Here is a 17,646-nt window from a genome sequence, read left to right on the forward strand (position 1 = left end):
TTTTTAAAGCAACTGCTGGTAATTCATAAAGTACACAATCATGTGTATGAAAAGTGTCCTCCTGATCAATCACTGAAACACATTAAACGAGATACACATGGATGTGGATTTATCTAAATCTGAACCAGAGACTAATCTGTGAGCAACACTTCAGCCTTACGATCTCGTGAGAACCCAAACCTTTAGCAGTAATAGATAGCTGCACCTTTGACAAGCTCAGAGCAAGCTCATTCCACATGCCTTCTTGAAAAACATACATGAGCTGATATGAACTCCAATATACAGTTTGATCACATTTATAGAAGCCAAAGCAATTTTGATCAAATTAATAATACAGAACATGGCAGCAAAAGTGCAGTAGCTTTGAGTCAATGACCCAACTAGCAGCAAGGGTATAATTTAAAGTCAGAAATTTCCAGTGCATGCACCGTTAGCCACAGTGAACCTGTTACTGCTCTAAAGGGAATTGTTTGCCTCTTATTAGATTTTCTACAGCACAGCCATAAGTGATAAATGTACTGCTGTACTCACTGTCAAGTTAATCAATGCTGCCAAAGTTTTGTTGACCTAACAGTAATCCATAAAGTGAGCGGCATTTTCTCTATCCCTATGACATCTTGGTCCTCAGTGGGGAAACAAATCTTACAGCAGCATCTTAAAAAAAAAAAACGAAAAAACAAAGCAAAGCAGAGGGTGAGGGAGGCATCTTGAAAATTCTATCTCTAAATTAGCGGATGGAGAATTCCTTGTCTCTCTGAGAAATCGCTTAAAAATGAAGGCCTCACAGTGTGTTCAGTTTGACGGCTAAAATGCTCGCAAATGAATAACTTCACAGAAGATAAAGCCTTGCCTACTAAAAGGAAAATACAACACAGCATCGGGAGTCTTCCAAAGAAACACTTGTGAACACAATATACTTGTGACAAAAGGCTAGTGCTCCAGTTCAAACACAGCAATTCTGAAGACAGTAATGTGAAAGCAGTAATAAAAAATCGCCACCAATAAGACCTCCCTGTTGCTGTATCTGGCAGTAACTCACGATCCATGAGGGGGACCACAACTGAAAAGAAGAAAAAGTCAGGAAACAATCCCTGGTAGAACAAGCCGTTCTATAAACAAACTGCTGCCATGCTCTCACAAGCAATTATAGACATATGAAATATGAATTGCCATTGATTTTTCTTCTAGAGGTCACTCTGCTCCATGTTTTACGCACTCTAGGCATTTATTTGGGTGGCAAACTGACAACTTTTTACAGAATTAACGGAGCAATGTAATCTTTGCTCAATCACAGGTACTTCATTATGGTTCTGTTCTTTGACACTTATCCCTCCCAAAACTCACCAGCAAGGGATTCCTCCATAAAGGTGAGAACAATGCAATTACCTGTGAAAAGAGACAATCCCAACTTGGTCAGTGAATGCTTATTTACTTCCTCTGTGCTGATGGCAGACAAGCAGCATCAGTGAGAGGCTGCATTCATTACAGCATACAGCTCTTCAGATAAGGTCCTGATCTGGCTAAAATTCTCTGTATTCCGTATTTTTAAAGGAGGGATGAGTTCTCTCCAGAAGAGAAGTATGACTGCAAGTGAGATCCCTAATGGAAGTAACACAGCTCTCTGGACTTCTGTTAAAAAATTAGCACAACATTATAATAGTGGAAGAAGGCTGAGCTGTTGTCTGTAAATAAAATGTTTTTTAAACTATCTTCCTACTTAGCAATTGCTTTATATTCCTTAACCAGCAATTGGGGGACTACTTTATTTCGGACAGCAAAGCTTACCAATGAGTTTGAAACTGGGAATCATTACTACAACAATTTAGATTTTTTAGACAGAAACTTTCTTCCATTATTTTGGACTTTGGGTTTCCCAAGGAAGAAAAACATGCAAAAAGGTTGTTGTACCATTCATAGTGGTTATTGTGTCCCTGAAGGCGTTGGCCTACTCTAGAAGTAAATCTTGTAGGCATCTGAAGTAAAGTTTAAATTGTTATTTTAAGTCACATTTCTTAGTACGTCTTAAGAGACAGATGAGTACTGTAATACTATGGTGCAGAGAGCTTAATCAGACTCTGGACTCCATAATGAGCAAATAAAACTGGACTATGCGATCAGACTAAGTATGTCTCAAGTGCTGGTGCCAAAAACTCAAAGTGGGATATGAATATAGTGTAAGAGTTCAGAGAGGGTTTACAGTAACATTTAAATTTATAGCTGTTGGCTGGACACAGAAATGACCTCAAACACTTTATCACCACAAGGCAACAATGTGACATACTTAAATTGCATGACAGAGTCAGGAGGACAAAATGAAATTTAAAACAAAACCAACAGTCCAGAAAAACTGAAAGCTGAATGAATCTGATATACATATAAAAATGACAACATGCTGACTGAGAAACCAGGTGAATACAACACAGGGAAAATAAATTAGATGTTTCCATCTACACATTAATAAGACTAACCTCTCCACATGTCCACTATCTCAACATCAACCAAGTGATCTGATGCTGGACTCCCCTCTGATTTCCTTGGTGAATATCGCCCTTTTGAAAAGTCTGGGCAAAATTAATTCCCCAAATTAGAACTACTGGGGTATTTTTATTTCTACTTTGGGTCAGTGTCAGTTTATTTTCAGATGCCAAGCATGGCAACCAAACCAGACTGAAATGCTGTCTCTACTTCTACATGATTAAGACTGTTCCTGGATATCTGCATTCAAACATAATCACTGTCAGCCAACTGCATCATTAGAGCACAAATTCACCAAAAAACCCACTAGCCTTTATTTCCAATAATAAAAAAGTTCCCAGTATGCTATGGTAATTTACTCTTCCAGTACGTGCCCTCATCATTTCAGTGTTTAAAGTTGGATAACGTAGTAAGGTTGTATGAGCTGATTGAAATCTAGCAATAAAGATATCCACCTGTAGAGCCAATAGCACTTACAAATAGTACATAAATGCCAAGTCATTATAAAAAAGCAATCTGCTTCCTATCTGTCAAGTTACGTAACTGCTGTCATTTGAAACTATTTGCATGTATGACCTTGATTCAGAGCAGAAAAACATTTGATGGGATAATGTAGAGACAAATGCCACACTGCTGATTGCCAGAAGGCTGTGAATTGTGAATTCTGTGCACAGATTCTGCTCCACTGCAGATTCACTGGAATGTTTTGTTGCTTTATGTCTCCTTTTGAAACGTTCAATTAGAGATTTTCACCACTGAACTTGGTGTGAGGGCTGGATCCCATGCTGAAAAGCACAACCAGGAATCTGGATGTCCTGACATCTGGAGAAACTGGGCGTGGTTTCAATCTTCAAAATTCCTTGTGATGTCTTGAGGACATTCAGAAAAAAGTTTCAGAAGTCAGTGTGACAGGGAGCCGCCCTGAAAACCAATTACTCATAGTACAGCTGTGACCACCAAGTAACTCGAGCAAAGACATTAAAGAAAAATCCTGGAAACAAGGCTATTCAAAGCACCATGTCTGTTGAAGCCTGTTAGATACCATCAGTACATGAGGTACCATGTACTGATCATAGTTATGAATACTGTTATTTCCCTACTGATGATGATATTCTAGAAATAATAAAACAAAGACACTCAAAAATTGAAGATGAACTCCCCCCAACCTGATATATGAAACTGGAATGACATTTTCTCAGAATGCTTATCAGGAAAGTTAGCACCGACCTTTTCATTATCTTAGAATAGGTATGCCCAGTGCGTTGAAACAGCATAAGAAATAAGAATTTTATCCAAACATTTAAAAACTGTAATTCTGCAAAAGTAGGCATCAGTCACACAGTTACTTTTAAAGGCCATGGATACCCCAAAACCTGCTTGTCTAGGAGAGCAGTTTTACAAGTTCTGTCAGTCAGTGTACCTGCATTTATGAGTTGACATGACTCATGTCAATGCAGAGAGTGCCATAACCGACTAAAGCAGTTCTCTAAAAACTGTCCTAGAAATTAATTCTGCTTGGTATGGAACAGACTCTGCGTACAGCCTCCCTCTTTTTCCTTGACAGACTAAATCTAGGATCATGTTATGCAAAAGCTTTATACACACAGCTAACACCATCAACTGAACCAATGCACAATACTTTCTTTGAACTTACCAATGCTTAAAGTCTATAAATTTATTTAAACCCCTAGGATGATGGAAAGGCTCTCTTTGCATGCAGATTATTCATTTTCAAAAATCAAAAGGCTAGCCCTTCACTGGAACATCCAGGCAGTTTTCCTGGAGTTTATCATAATGGGAAATATTCAGCAAACCACATGCAGAATGATGCCTGCAGCATGTGCACCAATACAAACCAGCATGCAAAAACAGCTGGAAGAAAGGGTCACTCTTACAAATGCTCTAGGTATGCATCACTATAGAGATCTACCTGTATCAAAGAGGATTAATAATTGAACATGCCAGGCTTAAGCCATTGTGCACAAGTGGTACTGGTTGTGGATGAAAACAGGCCATAGCTAGAGACTATGACACCTACCAGTCGGGAGTGAACAGCAGCACTAAAACCCTGACCATGGCAGGGAGGTTTAAGGTGCAGTTCAACCCAAGCCATTCTATGATTCTGTAAGCAAGGCCTTTCTGAGTTTTAGGTACAAGTGGAGTAAACCTTGTGACTGGCTTTTAACTGTGGGATCTGTGATTTTCTCATGTCTATTTATTCCTTGCACTACCTTGTAAGAGAAATGTACATGGCAAAGGAATTGTCAAATACATTTTGATATCCTATTAACTAAGGTCTTCAAATAAGTGGCTTTTAACGTTCTCGCTGCAAAGAAAAACATCTCTATCACAGATGAATTTTTTTTTTTTTGTATTTTCTGGTTACTCTCAACTCCATTTTGTTGCAACAGTGTTTCTTCACGAAAAATTTGCCTTCATTGATAACATTGGTTTAGTCTGACTTTTATAGTGAGCTTTGAACTAATTGCTCTCAATTAATCTGTTCCACTCTTTGATAGCTTATTTATCAGATTAGGAAAGATAGATTTAATGGTCCTTGCTGGAAACAAGTTCTTTAATTGGAAATACCAGAGTGTTTAGCTCACTTCGTGCTCTAGCAATTAAGGACAATTTGGAAAAGCGTTTTTCCACCTACTATTGTCTCCTTGATTAGATTTCCAAAGAAGCAGACAAAACAAATGACAATACCACCTAGCAATATTGGTTCAAATAAAAGCCTAGCAGCCAAATTACTTACTATGAGAAATGTTAACCATCCCCATCAGTTTCAATGCTGTGTTGCATTCATTTTGCTGTATCTCTGCTTCCCATGTAGGTAAATGGCAAAATTTCTTTCAAAATGCACAGCTCTATGCTTTGCCTCTATACAATTATCCCTTTCCACAAATAAGCCAAATCAACAGAAGAAATTATTTTTCTTGATTAAGCTCCCACATTTCTCTTGGGATGAAACAAAACAAACAATTAATCTTTCCTTATTTGTTCTCAGAAGAACCTACATCCCTTAAATGTACGATAACCAGGGTACCTGTGGCAGGCAGTCGGCAGCAATTAGGCTTGTGCTGAAAATGAATGAACTAGAGTCAGAATGCCTAATCTGCTGAGAGTTTCTGCAGGAGGGCAAGGTTACACCAGGAAAATTCCCTTGCTGTGGAAATACTGTTAAAAATTACCACTTGACTTCAGCATAATTAACAAGGTTTGGGAATTTATATGAACTGAGTAATTGAAAAGAATTAGCAAGAGATATATGCATTAATCTTCACCAGTTACAGCGTGCCTAATGAAATTAAGGTTCTGCCTCTACTCCATGATTTGTTTCTGCAAACTTTTTTCAACTACAGAAGAAAAAGTATATTAGATAAAATTTCAAGTTACCAGTAATTAAAAAAAAAGAAATTACATCATAAACCTAACTTTCCTTCATTATATTATATGCCTTTATTATTTTATATACCTTTATCTCTACATATTTCCTTCATATTGTAATTTCTTACAAGATTTTCTTATATAGAATTCATAGTATTTATCACACTGAGAAACTCCATGAAAAGTTTCTGGTATTAATGTCCACAGGAAAAATGCACAACGCAATTAAAAGTTAACCATTATTTATTAATACATATTTATTTGTAAATGTGCGTGCACTTGAATTCAAGCCTGTATCAGTCAAGACACTCTACAGTCAATAGTTCCAGTAAAATAAGCTTTTCTTTTTTAACTTATTGCTAAATCCTTTATTCCTAATACATTAACAGTGAGATGCTGAAAAGAAAGTTAAAGGCAAGCAATGCTAATGCGTTCAAAGACTGTGTTAGCAGAGAATAATGACCTTCATCCTCCCACAGCCTATCCTAAGGAAGATTAGTTGTGTTGTCCATGCTTCTGGCAGACCAGTCACTCTTTACATGTGCTCTTTACGTGCAGTACCCATTTTAGGTTGGAAAAGACTCATAAGATCACCAGTTCCAGCCTCCACCTAACACTTTTCAAATCCACTGCTAAACCATTCCCCTAAGTGCCACATCTATAGGTCTCTTAAATACTTCCAGGGACAAGGACTCCACAATGCCCATGGACAGCCTGGTTCAAAGCAGCCTGTTTCTGTGAAGAAATTCTTCCTGACATTCAATCTGCACCTCCCCAGCACAACCTGAGGCCATGCCTTTATGTCCTATCACATGTCACTTGAGAAAAGAGACTGACACCCTCCTTGCTGCAACTTCCTTTCAGAAGAGTTGTAGAGAGCCACGAGGTCTGCCCTCATCCTCCTCTTCTCCAGACTAAACAATCCCAGTTCCCTCAGCAGCTCCTCATAAGACTGGTGCTCCATACCCTTTACCAGACATAAACAATGCTAGATAAAAACACGGAAGTTATCACACACTTCAAAGTGAAGAACTGTCAGAATAATTTTATCATTCAAACTTTTATTCAGCTTTCTTAAAGATGTATTAACTGTTGCTTACATGGTCCCATACTCCTTTTTGCCCCCAAGAGACAGCTCTTCATCCAAGCCACAGAATGAATGGCATTCAGTTATTCAGAACGTATTCACTATTTTGTTTTCTACCTCTCACCTTCAAATATGTCCTGATGTGAAAATTCAAACCCTGCTATATGGAAAGTTTTATTCATTTCTTCACATACTTTTCCTCTATACTCACACGCACTTTACAAATACCTAAAGAAAATTAAAGAATGGACTTCAGTCACACAAAGAGTGTAGGCAAAAGGCTACAACTAGATTGCATTGCAGAAGGTAATGATTTGGCAAAGGTAGGCGTAAACTACTTGTTAATTTAATGCTGTATACTACTGAATAATAATAACAGACCATTGTGTATTGCACTACACATGCAGTAATAAAATACTCTTTCACTAGAAAGTATTTTTCCCTTAAGTGACAACTCATTAAGTAACTTTGCAGATTGATTTTGAAGAAAAAGCACGTAAGACTTAACTGGTCTTGAAAGCACAATTTAAAAAAGCAATAACTATTTGTACACTAAAAAATAAGGATCAGCTTATATAAAACAACATGGAGTAGAAAATAAAAATGTGATTAAAATACTATGTATTGATGAAAAAGTATGAACAATTGTCATTCTACCACAGTTCCGGGCTGGGATAATAACTGCTCTTACAGAAATTGCATCTCCCCCCTTCGTTCACTACAATGGACAGTTGTTTCACTTCGTTATTTTTTTTTCCCCTAAACAAATTCATACAAATCTATCAAATATTTATAAAGAAAAAAAATCGAAAATATAAAATCTACATGTTAAATGAGGAGTTGCCTTCAGGATCACAGATGGTCACATTTTTTTTGTTTCATCATGGCTAAATAAGATGACAGACCCAAATTTTCTATCACTGCAGAAGGTATCCTGGATATCAGAATGATTGAGTCAAAAGTCTGTAGCAGTGAGGGGACTAAATGGGGGATTACAGATTAAACATCTTGCTTATATAGTCTGTAACATATGGGGCAACGAACTTCATTTCTTCCCTCAAAATCTTACAGTTACTTTGAGCATATGCAGGTCATGATGCAGACCATTTCAATGTATATATAGTACGCAGTACATACACTTCGATGTTTATCTTAACTTCGGCAATAGTAAGCATACTAGAGCACTATGAGATACAGTATAGTGAAAAGAGAAAACTGCTTATATATGATTCTGATATTTGTCATGACTTCTAATGTAAATTTTGCATTTGACAGTAAAATTTACTTTGATCAGCTCTGACTTTGAGTTGAATGACAGAGAAAATCACGTAGCACAGTTCTAAATAGCACAAACCCCTCAGATTATTGAAGAAGGAAAATATACAAATCATAAAATGCAAAGTACCACCACTTAAAAAGCAAAACCAAAACCAGGTAATTTTTCTAAGCATGCTTGAAACGTTGCTGTAGGAAATGCTTTAAACGTTGCTGTAGGAAACAGTTGTAAAGAGAAATTGTTACTAAAAAGCTCTCCTTTGTATTATCTGCAAAATTAATTTTGCTTTCCTCTCTTGTTTTACAACTCCTCTAAGCCAATATGCAAGTCTGCATCTGTCAAATACACTCCCTTAAAACCCACAGCCATTGAAAACCAGCAACGCATCTGTACCACCAAAGAAACATGTATGCACAACAGAATCTTAAAAGAGCTGGTCTTAGCAATGATGGATTTAAGTTATTAACCAATCAAAAAAAGATGGATGGTGGTCTGCTTTTCTTAATCTACATCATCATCTAGATCTATTTAAAGATATGTGGTACACTAACAAACTTAGTTAAGGTTTCGATAAAATCAGTAGAATAATCTGCCCTGGTACATTGAGACTGTATCGATCAATAAAATCACTTGTACTAGGAAAGTACTGTTAAGTACTGACAATCCCAGCCATTAATATTATTTAACACTCTGCTCACAATCTTTAATAAGGACAAAGAACATTTTGCCGTTTTATACTTTTCATACCATTGCTTTTATAGCTCCTCACAGGTAGAGTTCAACCTCGATTACTGTAGACTAAATGACATTAGAGAAAGACAGCACTGATTAACTTTGGATAATAGAGAGTATTTTCATTGTGATTAATGGATGTGTGTGTTCCAACCATCTTTCCAGCAAGACATGAGTTAAATCTTATTTCACCGCTTCCAACTTATACTTGCAACTTTCTAAAACTAGACTCTTTCCTCTTGATCTGCATTTAAAAGAAAACTGCTTCCCAGAAACAGCAATCAGGAAGATAAGTATCTGTTCTGGACTTGATAGGAATTTTTTTTCTGCGAATAAGCCAATTTTGTGTTAAATTAGTTAGAAATAGATCCCAAAAGAGAATGTGTACATAGGACAAAGGGGAGGATGGCTTCTACAGAAATCTTTGTGGTGATTAATGAATGACATAAGGAAATCAAAGTGAATCCTACTCAGATTTTCCTCTCAGATATGGTAAAAAGTTAAAGAGAAACACAGCGAGAAAAAGCACATGGATGAAACATGCACAAAGTGGAAAAGAACAAAAATAGGCATATTTTGCACAAAAGTTTCAATGTTTAAAATTTCTTCCTATGCATTCAGTTTCTAAATATAGTGCCAGCAACCCATCACATGCAAAGTAATTATCCTCAGAGGTACATGCAGTACTGTATTCCATCTCCAAAAGTGGCTGTGATAAATGGTTACCAAGGAAGAGCATAAATGATCAGCACTAGCATAAGATACTTTCCCTTAACAGTTCAGCAGCCCCAAAAGTTATTTCCAAGTCACAGACTTTCTATGGTAAGTGTAAAGTCTTCCATGAACTCTTCCAGTCTTCCCTTGAAACAGTTTCAATTTTTTGCATTCTCAATATCTCAATATATCAATATATCTCAAGATCTCAATATATCAATATAAATATTATATGTATTAGCACATAAGTATTCAGGAATAACTCAGCTTTTGATATAGAGCACATTTCTGAGAATACAAAGGAAGGTCAATTGTAATGAATACAGAAATTGACAGAATGGGTACATGTCATTAATGAAGAACACAGAAATAAAATTCAAAAAGCTGAATACCATCAAGCCGTTCTATGACCATTTTGCTGTTACATTTATATAACTAATTAGCAACCAACAGTTTCTGTTGGGTAAAAGCAAAACAATGTCTCCCAGAAGTGCATTTACCACATACAGAGATCTCAGTATTTCTAAAAACCTCCAAAAGCACAGGCTAAAAATGTTCTACAGTCATTACATTTTATTTCTTCCTTTCTTTTTAAGATAATTAAAGGTCAAGAACTGCTTCTGTTATTAAGCATGAAGAGAATGTTCTTGATTCCAGTTTTCTATGCCAGCTTCATACAACCCACTAACTGTGGTATTCCTCTCTTTATGTGACAGTCTAGCTTTGTTTTCCTTTCCTTGAAGATCTCAGGCTGATTTTTATGTATTACCTTGAAACACTTTTCCTTCCATTTTACTAAGTGAAATTGCTGAAAAATCCTGTGCATCACTAAGAATTTGTGCTTCCCCACCTTCACACAGCTTCTGATCCTCCTCCAAAAAAGAGTTCTGAAGCAGCTTTTCGGTAGCAGTTCCAGAGAAAGATCATCCAGGTATTAAAAAGGCAAAATTCTAGACCATGCACACTATGGAGTAGTTGCAGTTTGGCATCAGGAGCCCAAATGGCTTTTCTTTGAGCGGGGTCCTCTCCCCTCTTCTTGGGATGGTTAAGGCTATAAATGACCAGATTGATTCCTCCTTTTTAGAACAGAAAGAGGCCAGCAAAATTGAAACACTTAAGCAGCAAAGAACTAATGAATCTCCCTGCCACCTGATGAAAAATTACTTCACAACCAGGTTACACAAACCCTAGAAAACACTCAAAAGAAAGCAGAAGATTTCTATATATCCATATCCTTAGTTGCAATATGGAATACTGTATGAGTTTGGCAATGCTTTGCAACCGCTTTCAAATTAACAAAAACAATTCTTTTGATTTAATCTAAAAATTTATGAAAAACGGCACAGAACCAGTTAAATTACAATAATAACCGGATAAATTACAATAACTCAAAACTTTCAGAATACAAAGGAATACTAGTGACAAAAATCTTGTGGATTTTTTTTTACCCAGAAGTTACTTAATCCCCTCACTGAGATTGTCTAGTTAGAAAAAAAGGTATTTGCTTATTTATTTATTTTAATTTTATCAGAAGCAATGCAGCATTAATGCTAACTAGAATTATTAGAGAAAATAATAATAGTCCATGAAGAAATGACATCTTGGGCCAAATTTTCCATAAGATACCTTTTCTTCTGCAGTCACCAACTGCAGATTTTTTTTTCACCTGCATTTGCTATTGCATAGTCCCAAAAAGCAGAGTAAAAAAAAAATCAGTATAGTAATCAGTGATTTTCTCCTTTGTATTTATACTTCTTTACATTTCTCATGAACTTACTCCTAAAGGAATTGAACGTTGTTCATTGCTATTTACCATGCTGAAAATTAAGATGGCGAAGGAGGACAGGATTAGATTTTACTTTCAAACAGAAAAATAATAAGTTTAATTTATCTTTTTATCAAGAAGGTTTGGTAGGTAAAATATTTTTAAAGATAACTGCATTTTTTGAAGAATACTGAAATATAGGTCAAAGTGCTTCCCAGATCTCCAGATTATTTCCTTAAATGGAAAATGAATCTCTAGTCCAGTTTCATAAACTACGTAACTCATTTTGCAGATTTGGATCCCTGAAACTGCTGGAATGTTGAAGTTCATCAAGTCTTCAAGTCTCACAGTCAAGCAGCACTTCAGCCAATCTTATCTTCAGGACTCAGGACTATTCTCTTTCCACAAAGTTCTACAGTAAATAAAAGGCAAGTATGCTTACTTGATCTCTGCTGAGAGAAGTACTAGCTCTATGTATCACATCTGGTTAGAGATGTGCATACATAAAGACCTTCCATCCATCCATCCATCCATCCATCCATCCATCCATCCATCCATCCATCCATCCATCCATCCATCCATCCATCCATCCATCCACACAGGCAGGTTCAGAAGGTTTACAGCCCTCAATTTTATATTACATCCCTGCTAGTCCAAGGAAGAATCTCTTCAGATCACCTGGACTACAAGAAAGAAGACCGTACCCTAAAGCTCATCACAAACACAGGCCTTCTTCAAAATCCCTCAAATAATTTCAGTGAAGACTAGCAGCGATATATTCCTACATTGAGCTGTGGGTGCCACTTCACAGTGAATTCTATTAACTGTGCCTTTTATCTCATTGAATTGATGACATCAACAAATGATGAGATTTCTACTGCCCAAAGGGGCTAGAAAATATCCATTCCATTGAACTTCGAAAGGCAGGCCTGTCAAAGGGCAAGTCCCTAGACAGAGAGCCTGGATAGCAATATCATCCAGTGTCAGCTTACTGGGACAAGGATATGACCTAACTTAAATCAGCAGAGGGCGGATGGTTATATCAAATTCTTCCCCATGATGAATTAATTGGAAATAAGCTCTATAAAAACCGCTCCTTCCAAGAGTACGTTACACAAAATCTAATTGTAACAAATACCAATCAGATTGACAACACAGTTGTTCCAGTAACCAATTAAATAGGCCTGCAGTGCTGCTCTTAGGAATTCAAACATCTTCAATGTCCAAAATATAAACCCAACTACCAGATCAGCTGGTCCATACAAAAGATGACTTACTGAATGTGCAAGAGGAAGCACTGAGTGATCTGTACCGTATTTAAATACAATACCTAAGGCTAAGCTCACACTCAGACAGTTACCAGGGATCAGCAGAGGGGCAATTTCTTAGTGCTTCATGCTAACTTGTTTGAACGTTAGGGGCCACATTCTGTCATTCAGTTATCTTTGCATCTGTTTCCTCATTAACAGATTAAATATAATTCTTTCTTTCACTTGTCAGTTAGTTGACTATTCTTAATATTCACATGGGTTCTGTGTTATGCACACTGTTTCAATAAATGCAGTAGTGCTTACCAGTCAATTGCTTCACAGTATTAAAAACAAAAGATGTAAATTTCAGGCAAGACTGTAGAATATGAAACTCACTTAAAAATAACACAAATAAACTAATCTTTCACAATTTCAGGAAAATCAGACCATTATAGGAAGAACAAATCCTCAGCTAGCTTTCAAAACCAAGAAAAATAACCTGTCTGATGAATATTAGCTGACAATGGATGACAGTGGATTTTGATAAATAGTGCTAATATATCTAAAATGAATATGTTTATATCACAGTCTGATAATATTTGGCTAATTCACAATTCTGCTATTCATTAGAAAATTATAATGAAATGTTTCTGAGCTTCTGTCCAGGTACTCCAAGAAACAAAACCCATACACTGAAAATATTTGAAAGTATGGTTTCACCATAAGAAGATGAGGTACAACAAGGTCCCACTCTTTCCATCTCAGACAACGGAATTCTTTGCTTCCTTTACTACCTGATACAGAGACAGATCAAATATTCTAATTTCATCTAATTATTTTTATCCAAATTTCAACTATAGGAGATTTCTTCTTTAATATATATTAAAAACTCACTATGATTACACTATGTCAGAAAGAGGTCTGTGTGTGACTGCAACTGGCAAAGTATTATTTGTTTCAGGCATAGGTTTTTCCAAGATGCAAGGTGTTATAATGAGAAATTACCATATGCTGCACAGAACAAGTAATCTGAAAGTCACCACTGTGGATCTGCTCAAAATCTCAGCATGAGATTCTAACCAGTTTTGAAAAGACAATACAGCAAGTAAAATAAGCCCACAGTAGTTTACATTCTGCATGAATGGTTGATTACTAGTAGTACTACAGCTGACTAATGACAGCAGTAGCCAACCTACTTTTTAAGACTACATTCCATTAGTAGAGCTTGAAAACATATCAGCCACACTTTCTATACACAATGCTTAATTAAAAACAGACCTAATATATTCTGGAATTGGAGCACATTCCTACACTGTCTTGAAAATATTTTCATTCCAGTAAGTGAACTGCCTTGATACGAACATTCATTTTCCTAAAATCAGGCTCTCATTATTCTAAAAGCTAAAGCTTCACTGATTATTAGTTGTGTTTACTGTTAGCAAAACGGAAATTTATGTCTTTGAAAACAATACTAATGATTTCTTTTCTTAGTTTAATTTGATTTGCAAATTAAATGGATATTAGTATGCATAAATAAAATAAATGTAAATTAGTATGGATATATACAACTCAGAGGCTGGCCTTGTTTTTATCGGATGTGCACTAGTGCTTTCCAGTCTTAACCACTGCACATTCTTGTGATAGCCACCAGTGACACAAGAGGGTAAAAGTTAATTACATGAAGAATGTACAATCGTTAAGACTTGACTAACTCTTCCAGCAGGGGGAGATGTTCTTTTAAAGTTTAATCAGTAATTAAAAAATGCTAAGCAATTTACCCTTGTACCTTCTTAACAAAGTCAACCTCATACAAGAAATAGGTGTCCTAGTAGTGATATTCTCCAAAAGACAATTTCATAAAAATCAAGAAAAAAAGGAAAGTCACAGAAAATGTCTGTAAAATAAAAACAGACTGATGATTGCACAAAGTGTGCTGACAGCCATCAAAACTAAAAAGATCTTTCTTTTTTTTTCAAAACCAAAGGGACTTGGCAACTGCAATGTTATTTTTCACTCACAATGACAAATTTAGCCATTCTTAATGATATTTGAACAGTCTTGGCAGTCAAGTGAAGATCCTGGTGACTGGAAAAGGCAATGTTGCCCCCATTTTTAAGAAGGGTGGGAACTACCTACCTGTCAGGCTCACCTCTGTGCTGGGGAAGATCATGGAACAGATCCTCCTGGAAGCTATGCTAAGGCACATGGAAGAGAGGAGGGTGATATGGCACAGCCAATATAGCACTGAGGGGAGGCCCTGCCTGATGAATCTTTCTGCTTTTTATGATGGTGTAACTGTATCAGTGGACAAGGGAAGAGCCACTGACATCATCAGGATTTCAGTAAGGCTCTTGACTCAATCTCCCAAGACATCATTCTCTCCAAATTGGAAAGATATGGATTTGGTAGGTGGACTGTCTGATGGACCATGAACTGGTTGCAAGACTGTACTCAGAGAAAGGCGGTCAATAGCCCAGTGTCTGGATGGAGATCAGTTACAAGTGGAAATCCTCAGGAGTCAGTACTGGGACCAAAGCTCTTTAATACCTTCCTCAATGACATCAGTGGTGGTGATGGAACACCACCCAATGAGGACAGGCTGAGAGAGGTAGGGCTGTTCAGCCTCAAGAAGAGAAGGCTATGGGGAGACCCAGTAATGGCCTATCAGTATCTAATGAGGGGTCACAAAACAGAAGGGGACAGAGACTTTTGCAGGATCTATTGTGACAAGTCAATGGGAAATGGTTTCAAACTCAAGGACATAGATTTAGACTGGATATAAGAAAGAATTTTTAAAGGGTGGTGAGGCACTGAAACAGGTAGCCCACAGAGTGGTACAGATGTCAGGATGGAGGGGGCTTTGAAAACCCCCCTTTGAAAATCAAGGTGTAGGTGTCCCTGTTCATTGAAGGGCAGTCAGACTACATGGCCTTTAAGGGTCCCTTCCAACTGAAACAATTCTATGATTCTATGTTTCAGTTGAAAAAAAATTACTAAATGTTTAAAAATAAAAAATAAAAATAGAATCTATTTCCAGAAGCTCTCCTTAAACCTCAGAACAAAAACTGAGCTTGACTTTCCTCTTTCTTTCCAACTTGCTTTTTAAAAACTGTCAGAAGTAATACTTTCTTGCATCACATTTGCAATTATTTCCTCCTCCTCAAGTACTTTTCTTTGTTCTGAAAATGAAACAGATTCCTGAGCCTGAGTGGTGCAGGTTAACATCCATTTTCTTTGGTGGCTTCTCATTGTGCATTATATTGCAGTTCTCTGTTTTTCCAGCTGTGCCACTGCAACTGTGGATGATGACATAAATAACATATCTTAAATAATCTGAGTAAAAACAGAATAATTGTGAGAATATTCACACTTACCCTCCTTACAAAACCATCTTTTGGCTCACATTTCTGTGGTCTCCTATAAAACAGTCGAAGGTGCAGTGAACTGGGAATATGTGTAGAGAAACACCTTCATCTTGTTTTGACACCAGAGAAATGGTTGTAGAACTATGCCACTGGGCATTTTTAACTTACAAGTTAATAATTTCTGAAGCAATCACAGTGCCAGTAGAAATTTCATCTATTAAAAAAGGATGGGATATATCACCCATAGATTTAAATATTTGTATGTTCAAGAAATATACAATATTTGTAGGTTCCCTTTACAGTCTGGAGCAAAATGAGTGCTCAGGTGGGACCCTAAATGAAGTGTCTAGAGTGAGATGAATATGAGATATGAATGCCTACTTCAACAAGATGAACAATTCAGATACAGAAGAGGAATACAAATTTGATGAGCTGCTTCTTCTGAAATCTGTCTAAGCTGAGGTCAGTTAAATAAAGCCTCCTTCTTTCTCTTCTGTAGCACCCTTCATTATTACAATAAAATCAGGTTTGGAAAGAATAACATTACTTTACATGCAGAAAATATGGTGCCTGTAAGTTCACTGAAGTCAGTCAGCAGTGTACTGAGAAGCAATCTAGCCAGAAGCAAAATGAAAACAGTCCAGGTTTCTAGGTGATAGATTTGCTAAGTGAACACTGCCAGTAAGGATGCAACTCACTGTCCACATTTTAAATTGCTTATTGTTCAAACAGCCCACTTTATACCTGAACTACCTACAAATGCTTTGGATACTGCAACTCTGAAGAGATATGCTGTTATTACTTCCACACCAATGACAGGAGACTCACCTGCAAGTACAACTCCAAGCCTTGTCGTCTCTGCTCCAGGACCTTCGGGACCCAATTCCTCACATGCTTTGAGGGGATCTCTGGGGTCCTTATGCACTTCTTGAGCTGAAACAAAAAGAAATCCAAGGATTTAGGAAAGGATAATAGTGTCCCTTTAAATTAAACATATTTAGGTTAGAGAAGAGAGACAGTATCAGTAAAATAACGACACATAAAGGAAAACAGCACAGAAACCAAGATCCTTACCAATCAAATTCAACTCACTGAAAGAACAACTGACTTCTTAAGGCCCTTCACACCTACAGGCTGCAGGTTGAAATGTGTGTTCAGCAGCCCTTTACACTGGTCAGAAAGCCAATCACAACTTGTCATTAACAGCTTTACAACTAAACAGCAGCAGCAACTTTAGAATACTTGAAATGAAGAACCATGTCACTAATCACACACCGGAGCCACGCAGTTACCTGGCTGTAGCTAAGCTGGCAGCTGAGCAGTGGGCAGGAGGGGGCTGAAGGATAACTAAAGCAAAGCAGCAGCAACCTCAGACTCCCAGTGATTCCGGTGACTTGCAAGGCTGAGCACAGGGAAAACACTCAAGAGGCCTAGAAACCACGCAGCAAGGGCTCGACCTAGCTCATAAGCAGCTAACAGTGGATGAAGAGGGAGCACCTAGCACCCACCATCTGTACTGAGCACCCAGCTCAGCCTTAAGAACCAATGGAGATGTGAGAAACAACATTAAGTCCCTACTGTGCTTCATTTCC

General features: G+C 37.2%; 1 protein-coding gene across 1 annotated transcript in view; it reads right to left on the minus strand.

Moving 5' to 3' along the window:
- The window catches only part of SNX24 (sorting nexin 24), a 78,565-nt gene that overhangs the window by 15,493 nt on the left and 45,426 nt on the right, over positions 1-17,646 (minus strand). The window contains exon 3 of the mRNA XM_065744324.1: positions 16,883-16,987. Within this exon, the coding sequence (XP_065600396.1) occupies positions 16,883-16,987 (105 nt within the window). The remainder of the gene's footprint in view (positions 1-16,882; positions 16,988-17,646) is intronic.

This window comes from Cyrtonyx montezumae, unplaced genomic scaffold (genome assembly GCF_038088225.1).
Source record: "Cyrtonyx montezumae isolate F1298 unplaced genomic scaffold, pur_monq_1.0 scaffold_30, whole genome shotgun sequence".
NCBI lineage: Eukaryota > Metazoa > Chordata > Aves > Galliformes > Odontophoridae > Cyrtonyx > Cyrtonyx montezumae.